Below are 19,207 nucleotides of genomic sequence, written 5' to 3'. Positions count from 1 at the left end.
ATGGACAATATGCAAAGAGCGCCTTCAACTCTTTGTTCACTGTATTTCCCTCGTCATACACAAAAATTTTTCTCGAACACGGCCAACCCCACATTCCAATTTTCGTCGAGCACAACAAATTCGACGAACAAGTTCGACTGTGTATACCCACCTTAAACAGAAATATCCACCGTGCTTTTAATTTTAGTAAATTTAGTCCTTTTAAATTTAACGGCTCCCGTACCGATCTATTGCTAACGAAAATATCGATATAGCGCAATGCATCGCTGTGCTGCACCACCGATAAAAACAACCTGAGAGAGCAGAACAGTGTTGGCAACTTGTTAGCCAAAAAAAGCTATAGTTTTTTAAAAAGATGGCCAACATTTTTGTAACAACTAATTTATTAATATATTGTGGCATCATTGCATTTTGTAATATTTTAGGAAGAAAAGCAAACATGGCTAAATATGTAGTTGAAATAACCAGATTTCTGCCTAATTTGAAAGTTCCAGAAATCTAACATTATATATAGCCAAAACAACTGTAAAATAGCTAGATTCCCAACGCCGGAGAGGAGAGCCGGACCGCAATGACCAAGTGGGGGAGATTGAGAGCAAGAAAAAGCGCCAACGCTGCAATGTAATTTTCAGTTTACTTTTGTTTTGGAGCTCTCTCGAGCAGCAGTTGATAAATTTTCGTTGGATCCCGTGCGCTCCATTTTGACCGTGCGCTGCCGTGTTCGTTACGGTATTTGAAAAATAGAAAACAGAATTAATCTAAAGCTTGCTTTGAGAATGTTGTTGAATGGAAATCGCACATATATTTCCTAATGTCAAATTTCCGTTAATAAATTTACAGTTTTAAATTGAAAATACCCCAAAAAAAATACGATTTCCCCAAAATTAAGTGTTATGTTGTGTGGAGTGTGGTGTGGCTGCTGCTCCAATACAGATCCTGTGCATATCCATACATAGCCGTTGCGGGAAGCTAATAACAGTTTGGTGAGTCTCCTTCTTCCAATACGCCATGCCCACGTACTACGTTCCAATTAGAAACTGTGTAACTGTAACAACCCCTGCCACCCATTCCCAGATAGAACCACGAAAATAGTCCAGAAATGGTTCCGTTCCCCCAAAAATTGATTACGCAGTACTACACATCCCATCCAAGTCTTCTTCGTCGCCAGTTCGGGTTTCTTTTTCAGTTTTGTGTTGGGTTTTTGTTGAAAAATGCGTTGGTTGCTTTTATTAATACAACACACACACACACACAGCCCACTGAGAGAGCGAGAGAGAGAGAGAGAGAAAGAGCGCCATATAAAAGCCGCAGAAGCACAAGTGTAAATGAGAGGACGTTTGGAGCACGGAGAGCCGGAGAGAGCGGCTAAACCAGCTTTTCAGAGAGATGGAGCATGCGCAGTGGTAGGCAAGAGCGGCAATTGGCCGTGTTGTTTTTATACCCCGTACTCAGAATAATGTGCAAAGGTAGATTACCATAGCCAGATTCGATGAGATCAATAAGATCAATCAATTTAAAGAAAATAATAGCTAGAAAAAGTGTATGTTTCCGCCTCTAAAACTAAGAAAAACAAGATCCAGTGGCACTTGTAGATGCTAGTATTCCATATGGCTCCATCGGACACTTGGTAATGGGCATATCTTTGTCGAATCACTCGACTTAATCGGTCTCTCTAGCTGGTTAGTGGGCGGGTGACGTTAGGGGGGGAGGTGGCTCTTGCAGGTGAATGCTGTTGCCGTTGTAATGTGGATTTGTTGTGGTATGTGCGCGCGGCAAAAATCGCTGGCCTGCCACGGCACCGCGTCCATATTCCCCAACTGAAAACTAACTTTGAAAACGTATAGCATCGTATTCAATCGCCAATGCATTGACGTTGCTTTTAGTTTTGCTCGCTTTTCTCTGTCGTTGCTATTGTCATTCTTGGCTATTTGTGCCTGGGCTGTAGTCGGGCTGTAGGTGACGTCACACACTGGGCCCAGCTATATTTAAAACTCGTTTCGACGCTTTTCAAATGGCCATTGTTTCGGAATAGTCGCCAGTGCCTAGCCCAAGCCATATTCCATCTGAAGGTAAGGCACACCCAGACCAATGGAGCTGTCTCCAGTTGGCACCCAAACCAGATTCAAGCGGAGATCGGGATTAGACTACCTTCTGTTGAATATACCTTGGCCTAGCCCATCTCCCATTTCCAACTGTAGGAGGAGTGCTCTCCGTCCAGGGTCGCCTTTCTATCGCATTCTACTCACTCTTTTATGTTTGCTTTTCCACTCGTCTTTTCAATGTTTAAACAGAACAGCGATAAGCCCGATTAAGAGTGTGTGTGTGTTTGTTTGTGGCTGATATGATTTCGATGTCGTCACGTGGGAGTTGTCGTTGGAGTTCTCCACAGCACAGAATGGAAGAGAAAGATGGAGAGGCGGAGAGTAAATTGCATACTCCTGCTGATAGTGTCGTCAATTAGCGGGTCGCTATATTTAGAAATGATCTTCGTTCCAGCGAGAATGATAGAGAGAGAAAGAAAGAGAGAGAGTTGGAAATGTTCTTCGATTCAGCGCATCGAAAAGGAGTAGCGAAAGGGGGATAGAAAGAGTTCCAAATTCGAAATATTCGATTGAACAGTGAATGAAGTAGGAAGAAAAAGAGAGAAAGAGAGAGAGAGAGAGAGAGAGCTGGGAGCTGGGAGCTAAACATAGAACAAGAACAGAGAGAAAGAAAGCTTCGGATAGCATTGCATATCGATCGTTGCTATATGAATGAGAATGTGCAGTTAGCCTTTGTCCTAGAGAGCGCCCCATCAAGTACCGTAAATGTACTATGGTATGGGCGGTAGCGGTAGTGCCCTATATCTCAATATCTTCATCTATTTTTGCTTCCGTTATTCGCACGGCCCGCCCCAATGTCATGCGATATAAGTAGTACCTACACCTTTGGCGCCCGGCTTGCCACCTATCTTTGGATCTGGGCTTAGTCGACATGCAAATGTGCCATAAAAAGCCCTCCGGCGTCTTGACTTTTCAACTTTAAAATCAGGAAAAGGAAGTGCATGGAGGGGTGGGCAGGGGTGGACAGACGTTGGAGCGCATCGTATAACCCAGCTGAGGTCCAAAATTTTCTAAAGGCACGCCAACTGCTGCTTAGCTTTGGAAAAGGTTACAAATTTGCATAAAATCGAACATTTACATGTGTTTTCCTATGGGCATGGGTATGGGTATGGCTGTGTGTGTGCGTAACAGTTTCGATGATGGGGTCAACATCGTAAACCTTCTGCTGGTGGGACCGCAGACCCATAAAATACATTCTCTTATGCAGATTAGTAGATGAAGGCACGCCTTTAGACCTACAGAATAGGGTTAATCCGCCCTTTGGGGAAATTGATAGGCGAAAACTTTAGATAAGGGAACTTAAGAGATCGGAAAATATATGGGATACAGGGGAAAATGTATGGAAATTTCCTTGGAACAGTTAAATAAACCAACTCCAAAAGGTGTACCCCTTCAATCATCATATTTCTAAGATACTCCATCCACTTTCCCCTGTTTATTTTCTTGGATCCTTCGCGGAAGAGTGTTCCCCATTCGAGACTACAGGCTGTTACCATCAATTGTTTATGGGATTTATGTTTATGCGGATGCCAGCAAAACTGACGACTTGATAGAATGACTGAATGACGGAGGGAGGGACTGCGGAGTGATGGCTATATGCATATGTACATATGTACATATATCGATATGGAAGCCATCACCTACATACAATATATGACTACGACGAAAGGAAAAGTGGAGCAAATAAGGCAAAAGAATTGTGTCTTGCGGGTGGGGGAGCACTCTGCCTAGATGGGGAGGGTAATGGGTAATGGTTGGGGGGCAAGACCACTCATAAAGTTGGTAAAAGCGACAAACAGAACACATGTTTCCACTCAATACATAGACACACTCATACATACATATATGAAGGCGCCATACATATAGGTGGAACACCATTTGCGGAAAACATCATTTATTTCCATCCAATTAAGGCAAAGTCAGGTCTCTCTCAGGTCGCACTGTGCAGGCGGCCTGTGTGTGTCTGCGTGACTGTGTGTGGGCGCATTTGTTGCTAACAAACGAAAGAAAGAACAAAAGCTTATAGTAGAAATGTTATATTCCAGGGGTTACGACTAAGAGATACCACCCATCTACTGATAGACTGCGAGGAATACAGGTATTTTTGTGTATCATTATCATTGATCGGTTTCACCTGTCAAGCTGTCGCATCCATTCACTTCTATAGGGTACCCGAATAATAGTAAACAATCGAATTTGTTAATGAAAAATCGCATGCGGAAGCGGCAAACCAAAGACCCCGTGTGTGTGGGCTTTCCAGAAGTGATTTAAGACACTTTGGCGAGAGTTTTACTGCTTTACTGTTGCTGCAGAGCCATTCAAAAGTTTTGTAATAAATGTAGATTCTTTTATATTGTTGCAGTCGCCAAGCAGCAGTCGTTGGTGTTGTCTCCGTGCCCCCTTAGACGTAGCCGTAGCCGTAGCCGTGTCCGATTCCGAGTCCGAGTCCGAGCCCTATATCCGCTATGATGCTGGACGATGACAACTCAGATCTCTTGGTCTGTGCATCCGAAATGATGAAAGGTAAGTGAATAATCGAACTTCCTTCGAGTCTCTACAGACGCCTAATACTTGTATCTCCCCCTGTAGACCGTTTGTATTTTGTGGCGTTCAAGAAGAACATCAAGCCCAAGAATACCGTCAACACGCACTACTTCAGCATCGATGAGGAGTTCATCTACGAGAACTTTTACAGCGATTTTGGTCCCCTCAATATCTGCATGCTGTATCGATACTGCATGAAGCTCAACACGAAGCTGAGTGCCAAGTGCCATGCCAACAGAAAGATTGTCCACTACACCTCCATGAATCCGGCCAAGCGGCTCAATGCGGCATATCTGATCGGTTCGTATGCCGTAAGTATGGCATGAAGATCACTTAAAAAGAGCCAAAGTAATATGAATTTTCCTTGATTACAGATTATCTACCTGAATAAGACGCCTCTGGAGGCCTATAGGCCTCTGGTGTCTGGCGAAATACCCGCCTATACGCGCTTCTGCGATGCCAGCTATGGTCCCAGCAGTTTCAAGATCTCCCTGCTGGATTGCCTAAATGCCGTGCACAAGGGCCTGCAGGCGGGCTTCTTCAATTTCGATGACTTTGATGCCGAGGAGTACGAGTACTTTGAGCGCGTGGAGAACGGCGACTTCAATTGGATTGTCCCCCAGAAGTTTATTGCCTTTTGTGGGCCACATCAGAAGAGCAAGACCCTGCCCAATGGGTATCCGTGCCATGCACCGGAGCGATACTTTTCCTACTTTCGGGAGAACCATGTGACCACCGTTATTCGACTGAATGCGAAGGTCTACCATGCCTCCTCGTTTGAGAATGCCGGCTTCGATCACAAGGATCTGTTCTTCATCGATGGAAGCACACCAAGCGATGCCATCATGAAGAAGTTCCTCTCCATCTGTGAGACCACAAAGGGTGCCATAGCCGTGCATTGCAAAGCGGGACTAGGTCGCACGGGCAGCCTCATTGGAGCGTATATGATGAAGCATTATGGTTTTACCGCACTTGAGGCCATTGCCTGGCTAAGGCTGTGCCGCCCGGGTTCCGTGATTGGCCATCAGCAGCAGTGGATGGAGGAGTATGTACAGATATAGCCAGGAGTATAGTAATCCCACTAATCACCTGCATTCTCTTTACAGCAAACAAAGCTGGTTGTGGTCCGAGGGCGAACGTATGCGCCGTCGCACTGGTGTTCCCATGCTACGGCACACGTATGGCATCTACAGCCTGGAGCTGAAGACCAAACTGACCGAAGCCTCCGCCGCCTCGAATCCCCCCGTGGATCTGCTGATGAATCGAGTCAAGGGGATTTCCCAACGTGTGGACACAATGCATCTGAATGACCAGGACACAGCCCTGGATTCGGGTGCCGACCAGACGGACGAAGAGATCTCCGAGCAGCGGCGCCTAGAGCGGAACGAACGAGCGCTGTACCAGCGCTGCACCACGGAAGATCCCAATTGCAATGTCAGCGACAACGACACGGATACGGCCAGCGCACCGGCCGAAGCCCCACCGCTGGCCGCCACCTACACAATGTCAACGCGACGCCGCAAGTCCCCGTCGGCGGCCAACAAACCCACAGTGATTGCCAACTCCCTGAGGCGCCTGGTCAATCCGGTGGTCACCCATCGTAGTGTGCACAGCGCCACCCCACTGATGACAACTCCGGGTGTTGTTTATGCCACGCCCGACGTCACCACCTGCACTGAGAAGAAGCTGCGGAAGCCCAGTGGCAATGTATTCGATGCGGCCCGCCATACCATCGCATCGACTGTGCGGATGACGCAGACGGCGCTGGAGAAGAAACAGGCCCAGACGCAGGGCGACAAACTGAATCAGATCAAGGCGCTGCGACGGCACCATTCGCGCTCCGTAAATGTTAACAGCAACAAGTAAGTCGCAGAAAATCTCTTAAATATTCGTACAGATTAGCATTTGCAATCTATCTTTTTTAGCGAGCTGGACTCGAATCTGAGGCATACGCGAGCCCGTTCTCAGCCCTTCCGGAACAACAACAATGGGGTGACGGCGACAACCCACGCGACGATAACCGCGAGATGTGCAACGCAGACCACGCCCTCCCTGCTGCAAGGAACAGTGCCGGGAGTGTCGGCGGCAGCGGTGGCGGTTGCTTTGGCCAACAATCTGAACAATAACACCAGCAATAGTACCCTCTCTCACAGCAGTACTCTAAACCCATCCCTGAATAACCAGAATTATAATCAGAACAAAAACAACAATGATGGCACCACTAACAATCTCCTGCCCGGCAGTCGCACCCGCAGCCTGGCGATCTACAGCAAGAGGTAAGTGGTGACCCCTCTACCTCGCCAGAGCTCGAACTCGAAGCTTCCTCCCTCTCGAAATGTAGCCAATAGAAGCCTCAATATTTATGTTGGATTCCATTTGTTCAGTGCGGGCGCGCGGGCTTGCTTAAATCATTTTTTATTGCCCTATTTCGTTGCCTCACCCCCATTCCCGCCCCCATTGCTTGAGTTGTATATAGAGTGAATCCTTATAGGTATTTCCATTAATTTTCCAACCCCTCCCCGTAATATAATTTGCACCAAACACTAACCTATCAGGAACTATCGATAATTATTGACCACCAAATGATCGATTACTAAATTAAGATACAACATGGCGTATGTACAGCCACACTATCTATTGATAACCAGGAGAAATCGATCATCAATCGATTATAATTGATATTGATCGAAGATCGATTAAAAACTTAGTTACAAAACGGCGTATGTACAGCCAGACTAATCCAGGAACTATCGAATGATCACTGATCAATTACCGTTGATCGATTACTAAATTTAGCTACTAACTTAGTTTAGAGAAAAAAAAACATTTTGTATTTGGCATTCTCTGCAGTTTGTTTTAAACATTCCGTTTAGTGCATGCCCAAAAATTTGCAAAAAAAAAAAACAAAAATTTATTTGCGCAAAAAATAAACTTTCAAAAAACTTATCAAAATTGTATGTAAGCTTGCGATTATTATTTTGTTTATCGAATGTTTTGGCCTTGTTTTGCTGTTGGTTTGGCATTATGTTTTCCGTAGCATCCCCCTCTGTCTCCTTTGATCTGTATCCGTACCCCCGGTATCCATACTCTGTATCTCTTTATCTGTATCTTTATCTCTTGTGCCGCCATACGCCATACGCTCCATATATGCTCTCCTCCCAGAATGGAATTGAAACACCTGCGCAAGGCGGAACAGCAGGAGCAGCCGGTATCCACTACAACGAACAGCGTCAAGCCGCCACCGTATGCCACCATCAACGAGAGCAAGATCCCTGTGGTGATGATGAGTAGTGCTGCCGCTGGCAGCTCGGCCACCATTCCCCCCACGCGAGGTAGTGCCGCCCGCACCTCGCACCACCACATGACTCTGCGCGGTCGCTCGGGTATCCGCTATCAGCGTCCAGCGGCCGGAGAGCCCGCGCCTGCGGCCGCTCAGGCACAGCCCTGCACGGTGGCGACGGCGCGCTACTATCGCGATGTGTCCGCAATACCCACCGCCATGTCGTCGTTGATTGCTTTGGGAACTAGTTCTTCCAACTCTGCTTCCACTTGTACTACTTCTACTGCTGGCTCTGGTTGCTATAATATAGCCACACGATCCTCCTCCGCTACGCTCGATCTGAACTCGAATCCATTGCCAGCGGCCACACAAGGCACTGGGAGTGGGACTGGGGCTGGGGCCAAGTCCAAGCTATCCAACAACACGAACAACAACCTCAACAACAACTGCAATTTGAGTAATGCCCATTCTTCTGTTTCTCCTCCACCCAACCACAACCACAACCACCACCTCCCATCATCCTCTCCAGACACAGGCCGTCTTAGTGGGCGCGGCAGTGCCGAACTGGAGGCAATCATCGAGCACGTGGGAGCGAGGCGGAACAAGCGATCTCTGAGCTCCACGCGCCTGGACAAGGACAAGTGCGACGAATACAACACGAAACTACTGCGTAAGACGAGCATCGTAGCAGCGGCCGCCGTAGCAGCAGCAACCTCCGCACCCACTCCTGCCAACCACAATCCGAACAACAACAACCATAGTGGAGGCAGCAGCAAATACAGCAGCAACAGTGGCACACCCACAACACCCAGCACTGGAGGCAGCTTCAAGTTGTCGCGTCGGGTGTTTGGTGAATCGGGTTCCTCGGCATCGGCATCGGCCTCCAACTCGGGCATACCCACGCCAACGGCACCGACACCGTCATCCACGCAGCAGTGGCAGCAGCACCATGTGGCACCACGTGTTGGTAGCCGCCTGTCCAGCGATCGGGAGCGAGAGCGCCAACAGCAGGAGCAGCAACAGTCGCTGAAGCTGCGCAAGAAGATCAGCTACTGAGCAGGAGAAGATTCCCTGTCCTTCCTTGTTGCCTTTAGTTTTACAAACATACAACATAATCCTTTGTTAAATAGTGAGAAATTAAACTTTTGGGAATCTATAGATTATGTCGGAATCCGAATCCCCTCTCCAAATAGAAAGAGTTTCCCCCGCTTTAAATCATATATTGCCTTTGCAATTCTTGTACAAAGTTAACGAATCATTAAAATCAATTTAAACTTCTTGATGTTTTATCACACACGAACCCAAATCCTTTTAGATTGTATTAACGAACGAAATTTATGTGCATTATTCAGACTCGTTTAGAGTGTAAATAGGATACAAGTTTATTTAGTTGTAAGGACCACTATATATATAGCAAAAATAAAAATGTTAATAATATAATATACTTATACTTTGGGAACGTCTAGATTCTCACTAGTATTACAGGGGTGGCTGAAGTTTTGAATGATAAATGAAGCTTTTAATTTTCAACAAAAAATTCCTGGGTAGTCTGGGATTCAATCCGTTCTGCGACCCTCATTATAGAATTTGTGGTAGAAAAATGCCAGTTCCGGAAAATTACAAATTATAGATATGTTTCTATTCAAGCATATCCTTGAAGTAGCCAATCATGTAGCCATAGATATCGTTCTCATAATCAATAAAAACGCGATCAAAATCAACGTTTAGCTCAATTTTGACCATTTTCTTCATGGATTTTGCTGGAACTGTTGAGAATTCAGGTGTGATATTCAGGGCTTTCAGAATGTCCATAAGCTGATCCTTTTCGTTTTCGTACTCTGTGGAATTGATGACCTCAAAAGCGGCCTTCTTCAGGTGCGGAAAGAAGTCCTTATAATAGTTGTGGGCATCGCACACTTTGCGCCCATAGAATTCCGTTCGGCCCGAGTCGGTGAGGTCCCGGTAGGTGGAGAACATAAGACGACGTTCGGTCTCTATGTCGTTGTTGGCATCGACTATAGGAATTGTCCCCTGATCCGCGGGCTTGGTGCTGACAACTTCCATTCCGGTTACCTTGCCCATATCGGTTGAGATGACCGACAGCATTTCGATGGCGGCCCGCTGGCGGGCATCCTTCTTCTTGTCCGACTTGCCGTAACGCTTGATGGAGGCCACCGAGCAGCAGGCCAGGAATTCGGGAGCGTCTGGTGTGCCGCACTGCTGCACAATCTCTATAAGGGGCAGCGGCATTTCATGGCGAACGCAGTAGTCGCGTAGCTCCTTGAGCATATCCCGATTAAGGTTCTTTAGCTCATCGTACAAATCCGAACTATTGTCACCGATATCGTCCGACAGATGCTCACTGAGGCCCGGCAGTGTGCGCAATTTCTTCATGATATTTGAGGCCGCCAGGTGTTTGGAGTCACGCTTTGAGCGGCCTTTTAAACGGGGAAATGGATGGAACTAATGAGTTGAAAGTACATACATATGTACATATGTCGAGAAGAACTTCAGCATGTAATTACCATTGCCATAGGATTCTATATCCATAAGAACGATTTTGCAAATGTATCCTCCATCTTCCCCATCGATATAGTCGTATTTCGGCACCGGTATCTTGCTCTTGGCGCAAAATTCCTGCAAATTCGAAACGGCTGACTTTTTATCCATCTGCGTTTCAAAACTTCAAATTTTATTTTATTCTATTGCAATTTATTAGTGTGACTGTAGTGTTGTGTTGCAGTGTGACCAGAAATATACGAGCTTAGCCCACTCAGCCCCCTCAATTTAAAATGGTTAACAGCCTGAGTTAAACCGCGGGAAAAAACACTGAATGTAAAATATTCCTATAGAATTATCCTAGCCTTCCTTTTTATCTACAATCAACATACGTATTCACGATATCTGTCCCTTCATATTTCATTCATATTTTGCTGGTCGAAGATGGATTAATCGTTGATTTTCGAGCTTAGAGATGAGCGATATTAGCGGAAAAATATCAAGTCACAGCAATGTTTTGAAAATAATTCGCTAATACTGTATAGAAACACGGAATTCAAATGTTTTTAGCCTTCGAAAGTTATGTTAATAGCCACTGCGGCAATGAAATAGGTAGCGTACAATTTAATATGCATACACGTCAGCGTATGCTACCAGCAGGTTGGCAGCTCCCAAGAGTCAAGGCAACCCTGTTGCTGAATGTATTGTATTAACAAGTGTTGCTGCCAGAGATGAGCAGGAGAGACAGCCCCAAGTCACAAGAGATATATATATTATTTTTATAAAAGTGCTACTAAGAAAAAAATATACTCTAAAATAATAATAATTTGATTAACCAGTAGATATAAAATCAGTAGTTGTGAAATTATGTATTCTAGCCTGCAGTATTTGATATTTTTTAGCAGCGTAAACTGTGACTTTTAAAATACTTGCGACAAGTAGCAGGCGAGTGAGGAACAAGTCATCTCCAGTTTCAGATCAGAATCAGCAACGAAGGCGAAAATTCCGACTCAGGCCACGGACGGACGTTTATAACTTCGTTTCATAATCAATAATTTCTCTGCTGAAAGCAGCACAACACACGAAACGAAACGGAAACATATCGTTTTCCATCAGAAAGTACAGCATTCCAAACTATTTTCGGTAGCAAAACAAAGGGGAAAAGAGCCAAATCAAATGTAAAAGTTTGTCTAAACATACAAACATCAATCGTGCGCGAGCCCGAGAATAGGAAGAAGTGAACAACATTGGGGCAGCAGCGAGTGCGAAGCTGAAACGGAATCACAAGATCACTAGCAGTAGAAAGTGCGTTCGGAGCTAGCGTTGGGGGTCACACAATTATGGACGATACTGCCGCATCGCCCGCAGCGGCCACAGCAGCTGGCTGTGATGCTGCCCGTGACAAAACAAACGCTGGCGTTGCTGTTGCCGCCGCCGCAGCGGCCAGCAGCACCAGTGTGAGGCTCCTAATTAAGTCGTCAAATCAACAGTATGACGACATGAACGTCGACAGTGATCTCTCCTGGACGGTACAGCGCCTGAAGAAGCAACTGTCCCTGGTGTATCCTGGCAAACCGGTAAGCGTCCCCTCATTAATTTCACTCGCTGGTGTGTCATTGTTATCGTAGTTTACGTCAGCTGTGGCGTGTGGATTGGCCCCGCTATCTTATCGTGTTATGTTTTCGGTTAGCGTTCCATTCAAGTCGATTCTGTGCAATTTGCGTCTTAGTTTAGTACCAAGTACACGTCAGTACATCCAGCGGCAGGCAGAGAGGCCTTGCATCAAGCTGTAATTTATAGCATTCGTCATGTTTCTTGCGTCATGGAGCAGCGTGCAAATTTAAAACCGTAGGAGACTCAAGAGTGTGTATTTCTCTGCTTGCAGGACATCAACGATCAAAAGCTCATTTACTCTGGCAAACTGTTGGATGATGCCCAGAAGTTGTCGGAGGTCATACGCAGCTACAAGGACGTCTACCAGCAGCATCACATCTTTCACCTGGTCTGTGCCAATAAGCACTTTTCCAAGACCCCGGCAATGCCCACTGCAGTGCCGAAGAACGCAGCCCCACGCCAGGAGGGCAACCTCAACGCCAGCACCAACGAGATTCGTCAGCGTCATGCCACAAATCAGCAGCAGCAGCAGCCGCCGCTGCAACTGCCCCAACAGCAGGCCGGTGTCGACAGTTTCCTGCACGGGGATGTTAATAATCTCGCATTTAGAACATGGTATCCCCTCTGGCTACAGCAGCAACAGGCGGCCACCCATCCCGATCCGCATGTGGCCTACCAGCAGCGGGTACTTCTCTACAACGCCTGGATGAGTCAGGTCTATGACGCATACTTGCAGGATCTGATGCGGGGGTGAGTTCCAGCATTTTATGTGGCATCTCTGTGGCATTTTTAATCAACGTAAATCCTCCACAGCGCGGAGTCACCGCCTGGGAACAGAGTTCCCCTTCTGCCGAATATGATGCCGCAATGGGAATTGCAGGCCCAGCAGCAGATGGCTGCGCATGCCGCCGCATCTGCAGCTGCGGCCCAACAGAATCCGGCGCCTGTCGCCCAGCCAGCGGAGGCGGCGCAGCCAGCAGCTAACAGACCAAACTTCCCCCTCATCCAGGAGGAACCCGAGAACCGGGACTGGCTCGACAGTTTCTTTAGCTTCACGCGCCTGGCCATTTTCGTGACTGTCTTGTACTTCAATTCGTCGCCGCTGCGTTGCCTCCTGGTGATGTTCATTGCCGGGGTGATTTATCTGTGAGTGGCTCTCTACAATGCTTTTGAATTTAGGCTAAAGTCTTCCACCTCCCTGTTAGATATCATATTGGTGTTCTGCGACGTCGTCGTGAGCGAAACAATAACAACATAAATCGCAACAATAATGCTGGCCATCCTGTTGCTGCCTTCGCCGCAGTGCAACAGATCCAACGCATGATGGATGCCGTGGAGCGTGAGAACAACGATCCACAGGCTGCAGTCGAGCCAGTGGCCGCCGGTCAGGATGCACCCGATGCTCCACTCGGTGCAGCGGCTGATGCTCCTGCTGATCCAGCTGCTGCTCCTGCCGCCGCTGCTCCTGCAGCGCCAGTTCCAGCCAGTGCTGCTGGACCCGAACAGGCGGCTGCCGTTTCAGCCGAAGCTGCTGCAGTGGAACCACCAAATGCCAATAACTCTGTGATTTCCGCTGTGCGCACCTTTGTCATTACGTTCTTCACCTCGCTGCTGCCCGAGGCACCGGCGCTGTAGAGGAATCTGTACATCTACTATAACCATTCGCGGGCGCAGCCGCTTTCAGCCACCACACCACACACACCCCCCATAATCAAAATGTTATAACTTCTTCCTTTCGTTTTTGACTACCTGTCAAAGTAGGTAGCAAAAGCACTTTGTTTTTCTAGCTTTAAGGATTTAGTATATTTATTTAATGTCTGTGCGTGCGCGCTCCGTGGCTGCTGCTCGCTGCTCCTCCCTTCCTCCGTGTAGCCCTTAGACATTAGCTAATTAAGAGAAGAAACACTGTTTTTGATGTGAATACCAATGCGAAAGGGAGATGATCTGCTCTGGACGACTGCCAGAGACGAAACTATGAATCCAAGATGCAATTACAAATAAAAATTATGCTTTAACACTGAAACCAAACACAGCGAAACTCTCTTATCAGCAGGAATGGAAAATTTTCAGCCAAAAATTCGGAATTAGGATCGCTCTCTCCTCCGCGGGTAAGTAGATTTCTCTCTGCCTCTCTGCTAACGCACTCAAATTTTGGTTTCTTTTAGCTTCGAGCGGAGATGAGATTGGAACTGAGAGCGGCTTATCGGTGGGGTTTATGGCTCGGTCTGGCTGCTGATTAGGGGCTGGTCTCCGTCGTCTCGGGATTGCCTTTAGAACACCGCGAACACTCAGAGCAGACGGATCGCATCCACGTACTGAAACTGAAAACTGAAGAATATTCTGAAATCCGCATTCAACTGCTGCCGAACCATGTGGCGAGTGATTCAACAGCGCGCAACAATCGCGCATCCGCTGGTCAGACAGCGCCATGTAAGTTGATTGACCCGCCCAACAATGCCGCCCAATTATAGCTGGGTATTCTTCTCATTTTCAGAGTCGAGTGATTGCCATAAGACGCGAGGATCAGTCCGTGTGGGAGCGACGGGCTCCGTTCGGACCCACCCATGTCCAAAAATTGGTCAAGCAGAATGTTAAGGTCATCGTACAGCCCTCCAATCGTCGCGCCTATCCCATGCAGGTGAGCCAGCATCAGAAGAGATTCTCCTGTAATTTTCCATGGCAACGAAATTATGGAACCACCTTCCAATCGCTTTCCGAAAATCATATCAGAAGTCATGCCAGATAGATTAAACGCATTATATGTGTAGCAACACGCCCCCCACAGTGCCGCACCATAAATAAATCCGTTTGATAAGCCTCTTCCAGTTCATAGAGCTCTAAATTTGGCAATTGCGGCCAGGCCTTGAAAAATACCAAAAACAAAGGCAGAAAAGCGAAGAGAAATCAACAAGGCTTATCTCCACGGAGCGGAATGATTCTATGGAAGCTATAGGCTATAGACAGAAATGATTTTAATGAATGATAGGAACGATAAGCGAACGACGAAGTTTTTGAAGAGCAAACGTGAGGATTGATACGAAGCAGAAGCAATATTTTGAGATAATTCGCCATAATAATAGTATTATAACAATAATGTTTGTGGGTTTCATTGAAAATATATAGATACAAGATTTCTATGGATAGGTGGAGATAGTAAGCTGGAATTACTTTAATAATTGAATCTTTGAGAGTTCAATTATAATCATACCTTCCTTCTTTGGATGATTCTTTTGATAAAGATATGTTCTATACAAAACTATACAAGACTAATGAAAAAATATAAATATTTATAGAATAACCCTTTGAGAGAATAATGATAACAATATCAAGTATCCCCTCACCCTTTGTCGAGGAACTAATTTTTGTAAAATATTTGTATACTCAATACAATTTAAACAAACATTTCATTAAATGATAGACCAACTCCTTGAGATTATAGTATTTTGCAACAATAATACTGCTCATTCCTCAAAAGATAAACCATAAACACACACAAATTAAATAAGATAACAGATAATAATGTTTTCTTTGTGATACCTAGGCCTATATGCAAGCTGGAGCTCACATTCAGGAGGACATCAGCGAGGCCTCTGTCATATTTGGCGTCAAACAAGTGCCCATCGATGCTTTGATACCAGGAAAGACATACTGCTTCTTTTCGCACACGATCAAGGCCCAGGAATCGAACATGCCACTGCTGGATGCTGTCTTAGAGAAGGTTTGTGTTGTCCATCACTCCCCCCATTCGAACTTTCATAAATATATCTCTTATCTTGTCTATGATCTGCCATATAGAAAATCCGTCTCATCGATTATGAACGCATCATCGACGAACGCGGCGCTCGTCAGGTGGCCTTTGGCAAATACGCTGGCGTCGCTGGCATGGTGAACATTCTTCATGGGATCGGGCTGCGTCTGCTGGCCCTGGGGCATCACACACCCTTCATGCACATTGGTCCCGCTCACAACTATCGCAATTCGTCGATGGCCCGCCAGGCCATACGCGACTGCGGCTATGAGATCTCTCTGGGAATGATGCCCAAGTCGATCGGACCTCTGACCTTTGTCTTCACCGGCTCCGGTAATGTGTCGCAGGGCGCCCAGGAGGTATTCTCGGAGCTGCCCATTGAATATGTTCCACCAGAGATGCTGCGTAAGGTGGCAGAGCATGGAAGTGAGTGGAAATTGTTTTGGAAATCATGTGAATCACATTAATATTGTATTCCTTACAGATCAGAATAAGTTGTATGGCTGCGAGGTAAGCCGTTCTGACCATCTGGAGCGTCGCGATGGCGGCGGCTTCGATGCCAAGGAGTACGACGAGTACCCCGAGCGTTATATATCCACTTTGAGCACAAAGATAGCACCCTATGCCTCTGTCATAGTGAACGGCATCTACTGGGCGGTCGGAAGTCCGAAGTTAATCAGCATACCAGATGCCAAGAACCTGCTGCGTCCCGCCAACACACCCTGGCTGCCGGTGAGCAAGGGCAGTCCTGCCCTGCCCCATCGCATGCTGGCCATTTGCGACATCTCTGCGGATCCGGGCGGCTCCATTGAGTTCATGAACGAGTGCACCACCATCGACACGCCTTTTTGCCTGTACGATGCGGACAGGAATAAGGATACCAAAAGCTTCAAGGGACCTGGTGTGCTTGTGTGTTCCATTGACAATATGCCCACGCAGCTGCCGCGCGAGTCAACGGATCTGTTTGGGGAGCTGCTGGCCCCCCATGTCCACGATATCATCAAGAGCGATGCCAAGAAGCCGCTGTCCGAGGAGCAGTTCTCGTACCCCATCCAATCGGTGAGACCTTATCAGCGTCTATCTGTGTTATCAGCTATTTAATACCCATCCCCCTCAGGCGATTATCGCGAGCAATGGAGAGCTGACCGAGGGCTTTCAGTACATTCAGGAACTGCGCGAGTCCCAGAGCAATCGTTCGCGCCACAAGATGGAAGGCAGCTCCGAATCGCACAAAAAAGTACTAGTGCTGGGCGCCGGCATGGTCTCTGCTCCTTTGGTGGAGTGGCTGCACCGCGAGAAGGACGTGAACATCACCGTCTGCTCGCAGGTCAAGGACGAGGCCGATCGGCTGGCCAATCAATACGCGGGCGTGGACAGCGTCTACCTGGATGTCAACGAGAGCACGGGCCATCTGCAGGAGCTCTGCGGTAAGGCGGACGTGGTCGTCTCCCTGCTCCCCTACAGCCTTCATGGCATGGTCGCTCGCTACTGCGTGGCTGAGGGCACACACATGGTCACGGCCAGCTATCTGAACGATGAGATCTCTGGACTGCACGATGAGGCCAAGGCCAAGGGCGTCACCATCATGAATGAGGTGGGATTGGACCCGGGCATTGATCATCTGCTGGCGCTAGAGTGCATTCACGAGGTGCAGGAGAAGGGAGCAGTCGTCGAGTCTTTCGTGAGCTATTGTGGCGGTTTGCCAGCCCCCGAGCACTCGAACAATGCCCTGCGCTACAAGTTCTCATGGTCGCCGCGCGGCGTCCTGCTCAACACCCTCTCTGCGGCCAAGTATCTGAGTCGCGGCCAGATCGTGGAGATATCGGGCGGCGGGGAGCTCATGTCCACGCCTCGCAGTCTCGACTTTTTGCCAGGATTTGCCCTGGAGGGCTTCCCCAATCGGGACTCCACCAAGTACGGCTCCCTCTATGGGTTGGGCAGGGATGTGCACACCCTTCTCCGTGGCACCATACGGTATAAGGGCTTCTCAGAGTCCATTAAGCCCATGCAGCTGCTGGGCCTGATTGATCCAGAGCCACATTCCATGCTGCATCCCAGCGGACCGGATGTCACCTGGCGGCAGCTTGTGATCCACCTGCTGGGCATGTCCGATTCGAGCATCTTCTACGAGAACCTCAAGCAGAAGCTGAACGAACGCATCGGCGATGTCGATTGCATTGAGAGCTTGGGTCTGCTAGAAGAGACGCCCGTTGTTAAGCTCAACACACCCTTGGACACGCTTAGTCACTATCTGTCCAAGAGATTGGCCTTTGGTGGGTATTTCTAGCGGGTATTTCCTGCATACTCTTATCTAATTTCTGATAATTTCCTTTGCAGAAAGGGAAGAGCGTGATCTGGTTGTGTTGCGCCATGAGGTGGGCATCCGCTGGCCCGACGGCCGTCGTGAGGAGCGTGGCATCAACTTCGTGGTCTATGGCCAGCCCCAGGGACACTCTGCTATGGCTATGACGGTGGGCAAGCCCGCCGCAATAGCAGCCAAAATGATACTAGATGGTGAGTCTCCTATAGGATCGGTACTAGTTCGTATAACCCTTTTCTAATTCTGGTAACTCTTATTTTTCCAGGTGAGATCCAGGAACGCGGCGTCTTGCTGCCTTTTACCCCCGACATCTATCGTCCCATGCTGCAGCGTCTGCGCTCCGAGGGTCTGACTGCCACGGAGACCTCCAGATGGTTGAATTAGTCTGAAACGAACCGAATCGAACAGAAACGTACTGCCGGGAATAATAGTATATCCCTTAGGCTTAAGTCATGAGTGCCTTTCATTCATTCATTCATTCAGCCATAATTTGTGTTGCTGTTTTTCTCGCTGTACTTTTTGGTGTTACTTTTTGTTGGTCGATAAGACATGTTAATGTTATCTTTCTACCAAAATAAGTTTTATGGTTAAAGCTACTTGAGTGCAAAAACACTACGTTCAAGTTGATGTCGAACTTGTGAAATTTGTTTCCCCTGCGGGAATTATTATTGATGGACGAATGATTTGAAAAGAATGTGGAAAATTATAACGAAATTCTATAATATTCAATTGGTTTTATTTGAGAAATTATTGGAGGAACTGTAATGAAGTCAATTTTTAATAATTTTCAGATGTGGATTCCATTTTGATTCCATAAATTCTTCATTCCCATATACAGCTATAAAAGGTTTCAAAACATAAGGAAGCTATTAATTGGAAAACGGTTTACCATTATGGAGATAATAATGATATATTATTGGATACATGAGTCTAATTATGAAAAAAACTTTATTTTTCTTTCTTTTTAAATGTGGATTCCATTTATTACTTCAAGACACTCGATTTCTTCTCTCTGAACCCATTTTAAACGCAAAATGATTTCGTTTTCTATTTCAATTTTGATTAAAAAAATGCACATAACTAGAAGAATTCGGAATATT

At 47.0% G+C, this 19,207-nt stretch overlaps 5 protein-coding genes across 8 annotated transcripts in view; 3 read left to right on the top strand and 2 right to left on the bottom strand.

Moving 5' to 3' along the window:
• Window positions 1-19,207, bottom strand: part of Brd7-9 (Bromodomain containing 7/9) — a 35,805-nt gene that overhangs the window by 8,412 nt on the left and 8,186 nt on the right. The window lies entirely within an intron of this gene.
• Cdc14 (cell division cycle protein 14) lies at window positions 448-9,144 on the top strand. 3 transcript variants are annotated; one of them, XM_001356442.4, is made up of 7 exons: window positions 448-983; window positions 4,465-4,625; window positions 4,692-4,957; window positions 5,021-5,691; window positions 5,753-6,508; window positions 6,572-6,922; window positions 7,809-9,144. In XM_001356442.4, exons 2-7 carry the CDS (start codon window positions 4,568-4,570, stop codon window positions 8,980-8,982), a joined length of 3,276 nt encoding a protein of 1,091 aa, XP_001356478.4. In that variant the 5' UTR covers window positions 448-983; window positions 4,465-4,567; the 3' UTR covers window positions 8,983-9,144. The 3 variants fall into 3 exon arrangements, with proteins under 3 accessions (XP_001356478.4, XP_033235816.1, XP_033235815.1); XM_033379925.1 differs by having other exon boundaries at window positions 456-983; window positions 8,456-8,548; XM_033379924.1 differs by lacking the exon at window positions 448-983 and having other exon boundaries at window positions 4,445-4,625.
• r2d2 lies at window positions 9,284-10,685 on the bottom strand. Of its 2 annotated transcripts, none has more exons than XM_001356441.4 (2): window positions 10,452-10,685; window positions 9,284-10,364 (listed from the first exon to the last, which is right to left on the bottom strand). In XM_001356441.4, the coding sequence occupies exons 1-2, from the start codon at window positions 10,594-10,596 to the stop codon at window positions 9,565-9,567; spliced, it is 945 nt and encodes a 314-aa protein (XP_001356477.3). In that variant the 5' UTR covers window positions 10,597-10,685; the 3' UTR covers window positions 9,284-9,564. The 2 variants fall into 2 exon arrangements, with proteins under 2 accessions (XP_001356477.3, XP_015035849.2); XM_015180363.2 differs by having other exon boundaries at window positions 9,284-10,389; window positions 10,452-10,574.
• Window positions 11,309-14,071, top strand: Herp (Homocysteine-induced endoplasmic reticulum protein). Its single transcript, XM_001356440.4, has 4 exons — window positions 11,309-12,002; window positions 12,311-12,789; window positions 12,853-13,185; window positions 13,245-14,071. The coding sequence occupies exons 1-4, from the start codon at window positions 11,766-11,768 to the stop codon at window positions 13,672-13,674; spliced, it is 1,479 nt and encodes a 492-aa protein (XP_001356476.3). The 5' UTR covers window positions 11,309-11,765; the 3' UTR covers window positions 13,675-14,071.
• On the top strand, window positions 14,094-18,831 carry LKRSDH (lysine ketoglutarate reductase/saccharopine dehydrogenase). The gene is made up of 9 exons (XM_001356439.4): window positions 14,094-14,147; window positions 14,205-14,469; window positions 14,534-14,677; window positions 15,581-15,757; window positions 15,835-16,213; window positions 16,272-16,846; window positions 16,905-18,060; window positions 18,125-18,301; window positions 18,373-18,831. Exons 2-9 carry the CDS (start codon window positions 14,410-14,412, stop codon window positions 18,489-18,491), a joined length of 2,787 nt encoding a protein of 928 aa, XP_001356475.1. The 5' UTR covers window positions 14,094-14,147; window positions 14,205-14,409; the 3' UTR covers window positions 18,492-18,831.

This window comes from Drosophila pseudoobscura, chromosome 4, assembly GCF_009870125.1.
Source record: "Drosophila pseudoobscura strain MV-25-SWS-2005 chromosome 4, UCI_Dpse_MV25, whole genome shotgun sequence".
In the NCBI taxonomy this organism is placed as follows: domain Eukaryota; kingdom Metazoa; phylum Arthropoda; class Insecta; order Diptera; family Drosophilidae; genus Drosophila; species Drosophila pseudoobscura.
Note: the sequence above shows the minus strand (reverse complement) of the source record. Positions and strands in the feature narration are given on the sequence as shown.

Coding starts and splice junctions, on each gene's coding strand:
- LKRSDH (XM_001356439.4), top strand. CDS start 14,410: ATGTGGCGAGTGATTCAACAGCGCGCAACAATCGCGCATCCGCTGGTC. Junction 14,470..14,533: donor CGCTGGTCAGACAGCGCCAT/GTAAGTTGATTG, acceptor TCTCATTTTCAG/AGTCGAGTGATTGCCATAAG. Junction 15,758..15,834: donor TGGATGCTGTCTTAGAGAAG/GTTTGTGTTGTC, acceptor TCTGCCATATAG/AAAATCCGTCTCATCGATTA.
- r2d2 (XM_001356441.4), bottom strand. CDS start 10,596: ATGGATAAAAAGTCAGCCGTTTCGAATTTGCAGGAATTTTGCGCCAAG. Junction 10,365..10,451: donor TATAGAATCCTATGGCAATG/GTAATTACATGC, acceptor CCCGTTTAAAAG/GCCGCTCAAAGCGTGACTCC.
- Cdc14 (XM_001356442.4), top strand. CDS start 4,568: ATGATGCTGGACGATGACAACTCAGATCTCTTGGTCTGTGCATCCGAA. Junction 5,692..5,752: donor CAGCAGCAGTGGATGGAGGA/GTATGTACAGAT, acceptor TTCTCTTTACAG/CAAACAAAGCTGGTTGTGGT. Junction 6,923..7,808: donor CTGGCGATCTACAGCAAGAG/GTAAGTGGTGAC, acceptor CTCTCCTCCCAG/AATGGAATTGAAACACCTGC.
- Herp (XM_001356440.4), top strand. CDS start 11,766: ATGGACGATACTGCCGCATCGCCCGCAGCGGCCACAGCAGCTGGCTGT. Junction 12,003..12,310: donor TGGTGTATCCTGGCAAACCG/GTAAGCGTCCCC, acceptor CTCTGCTTGCAG/GACATCAACGATCAAAAGCT. Junction 12,790..12,852: donor TTGCAGGATCTGATGCGGGG/GTGAGTTCCAGC, acceptor AATCCTCCACAG/CGCGGAGTCACCGCCTGGGA.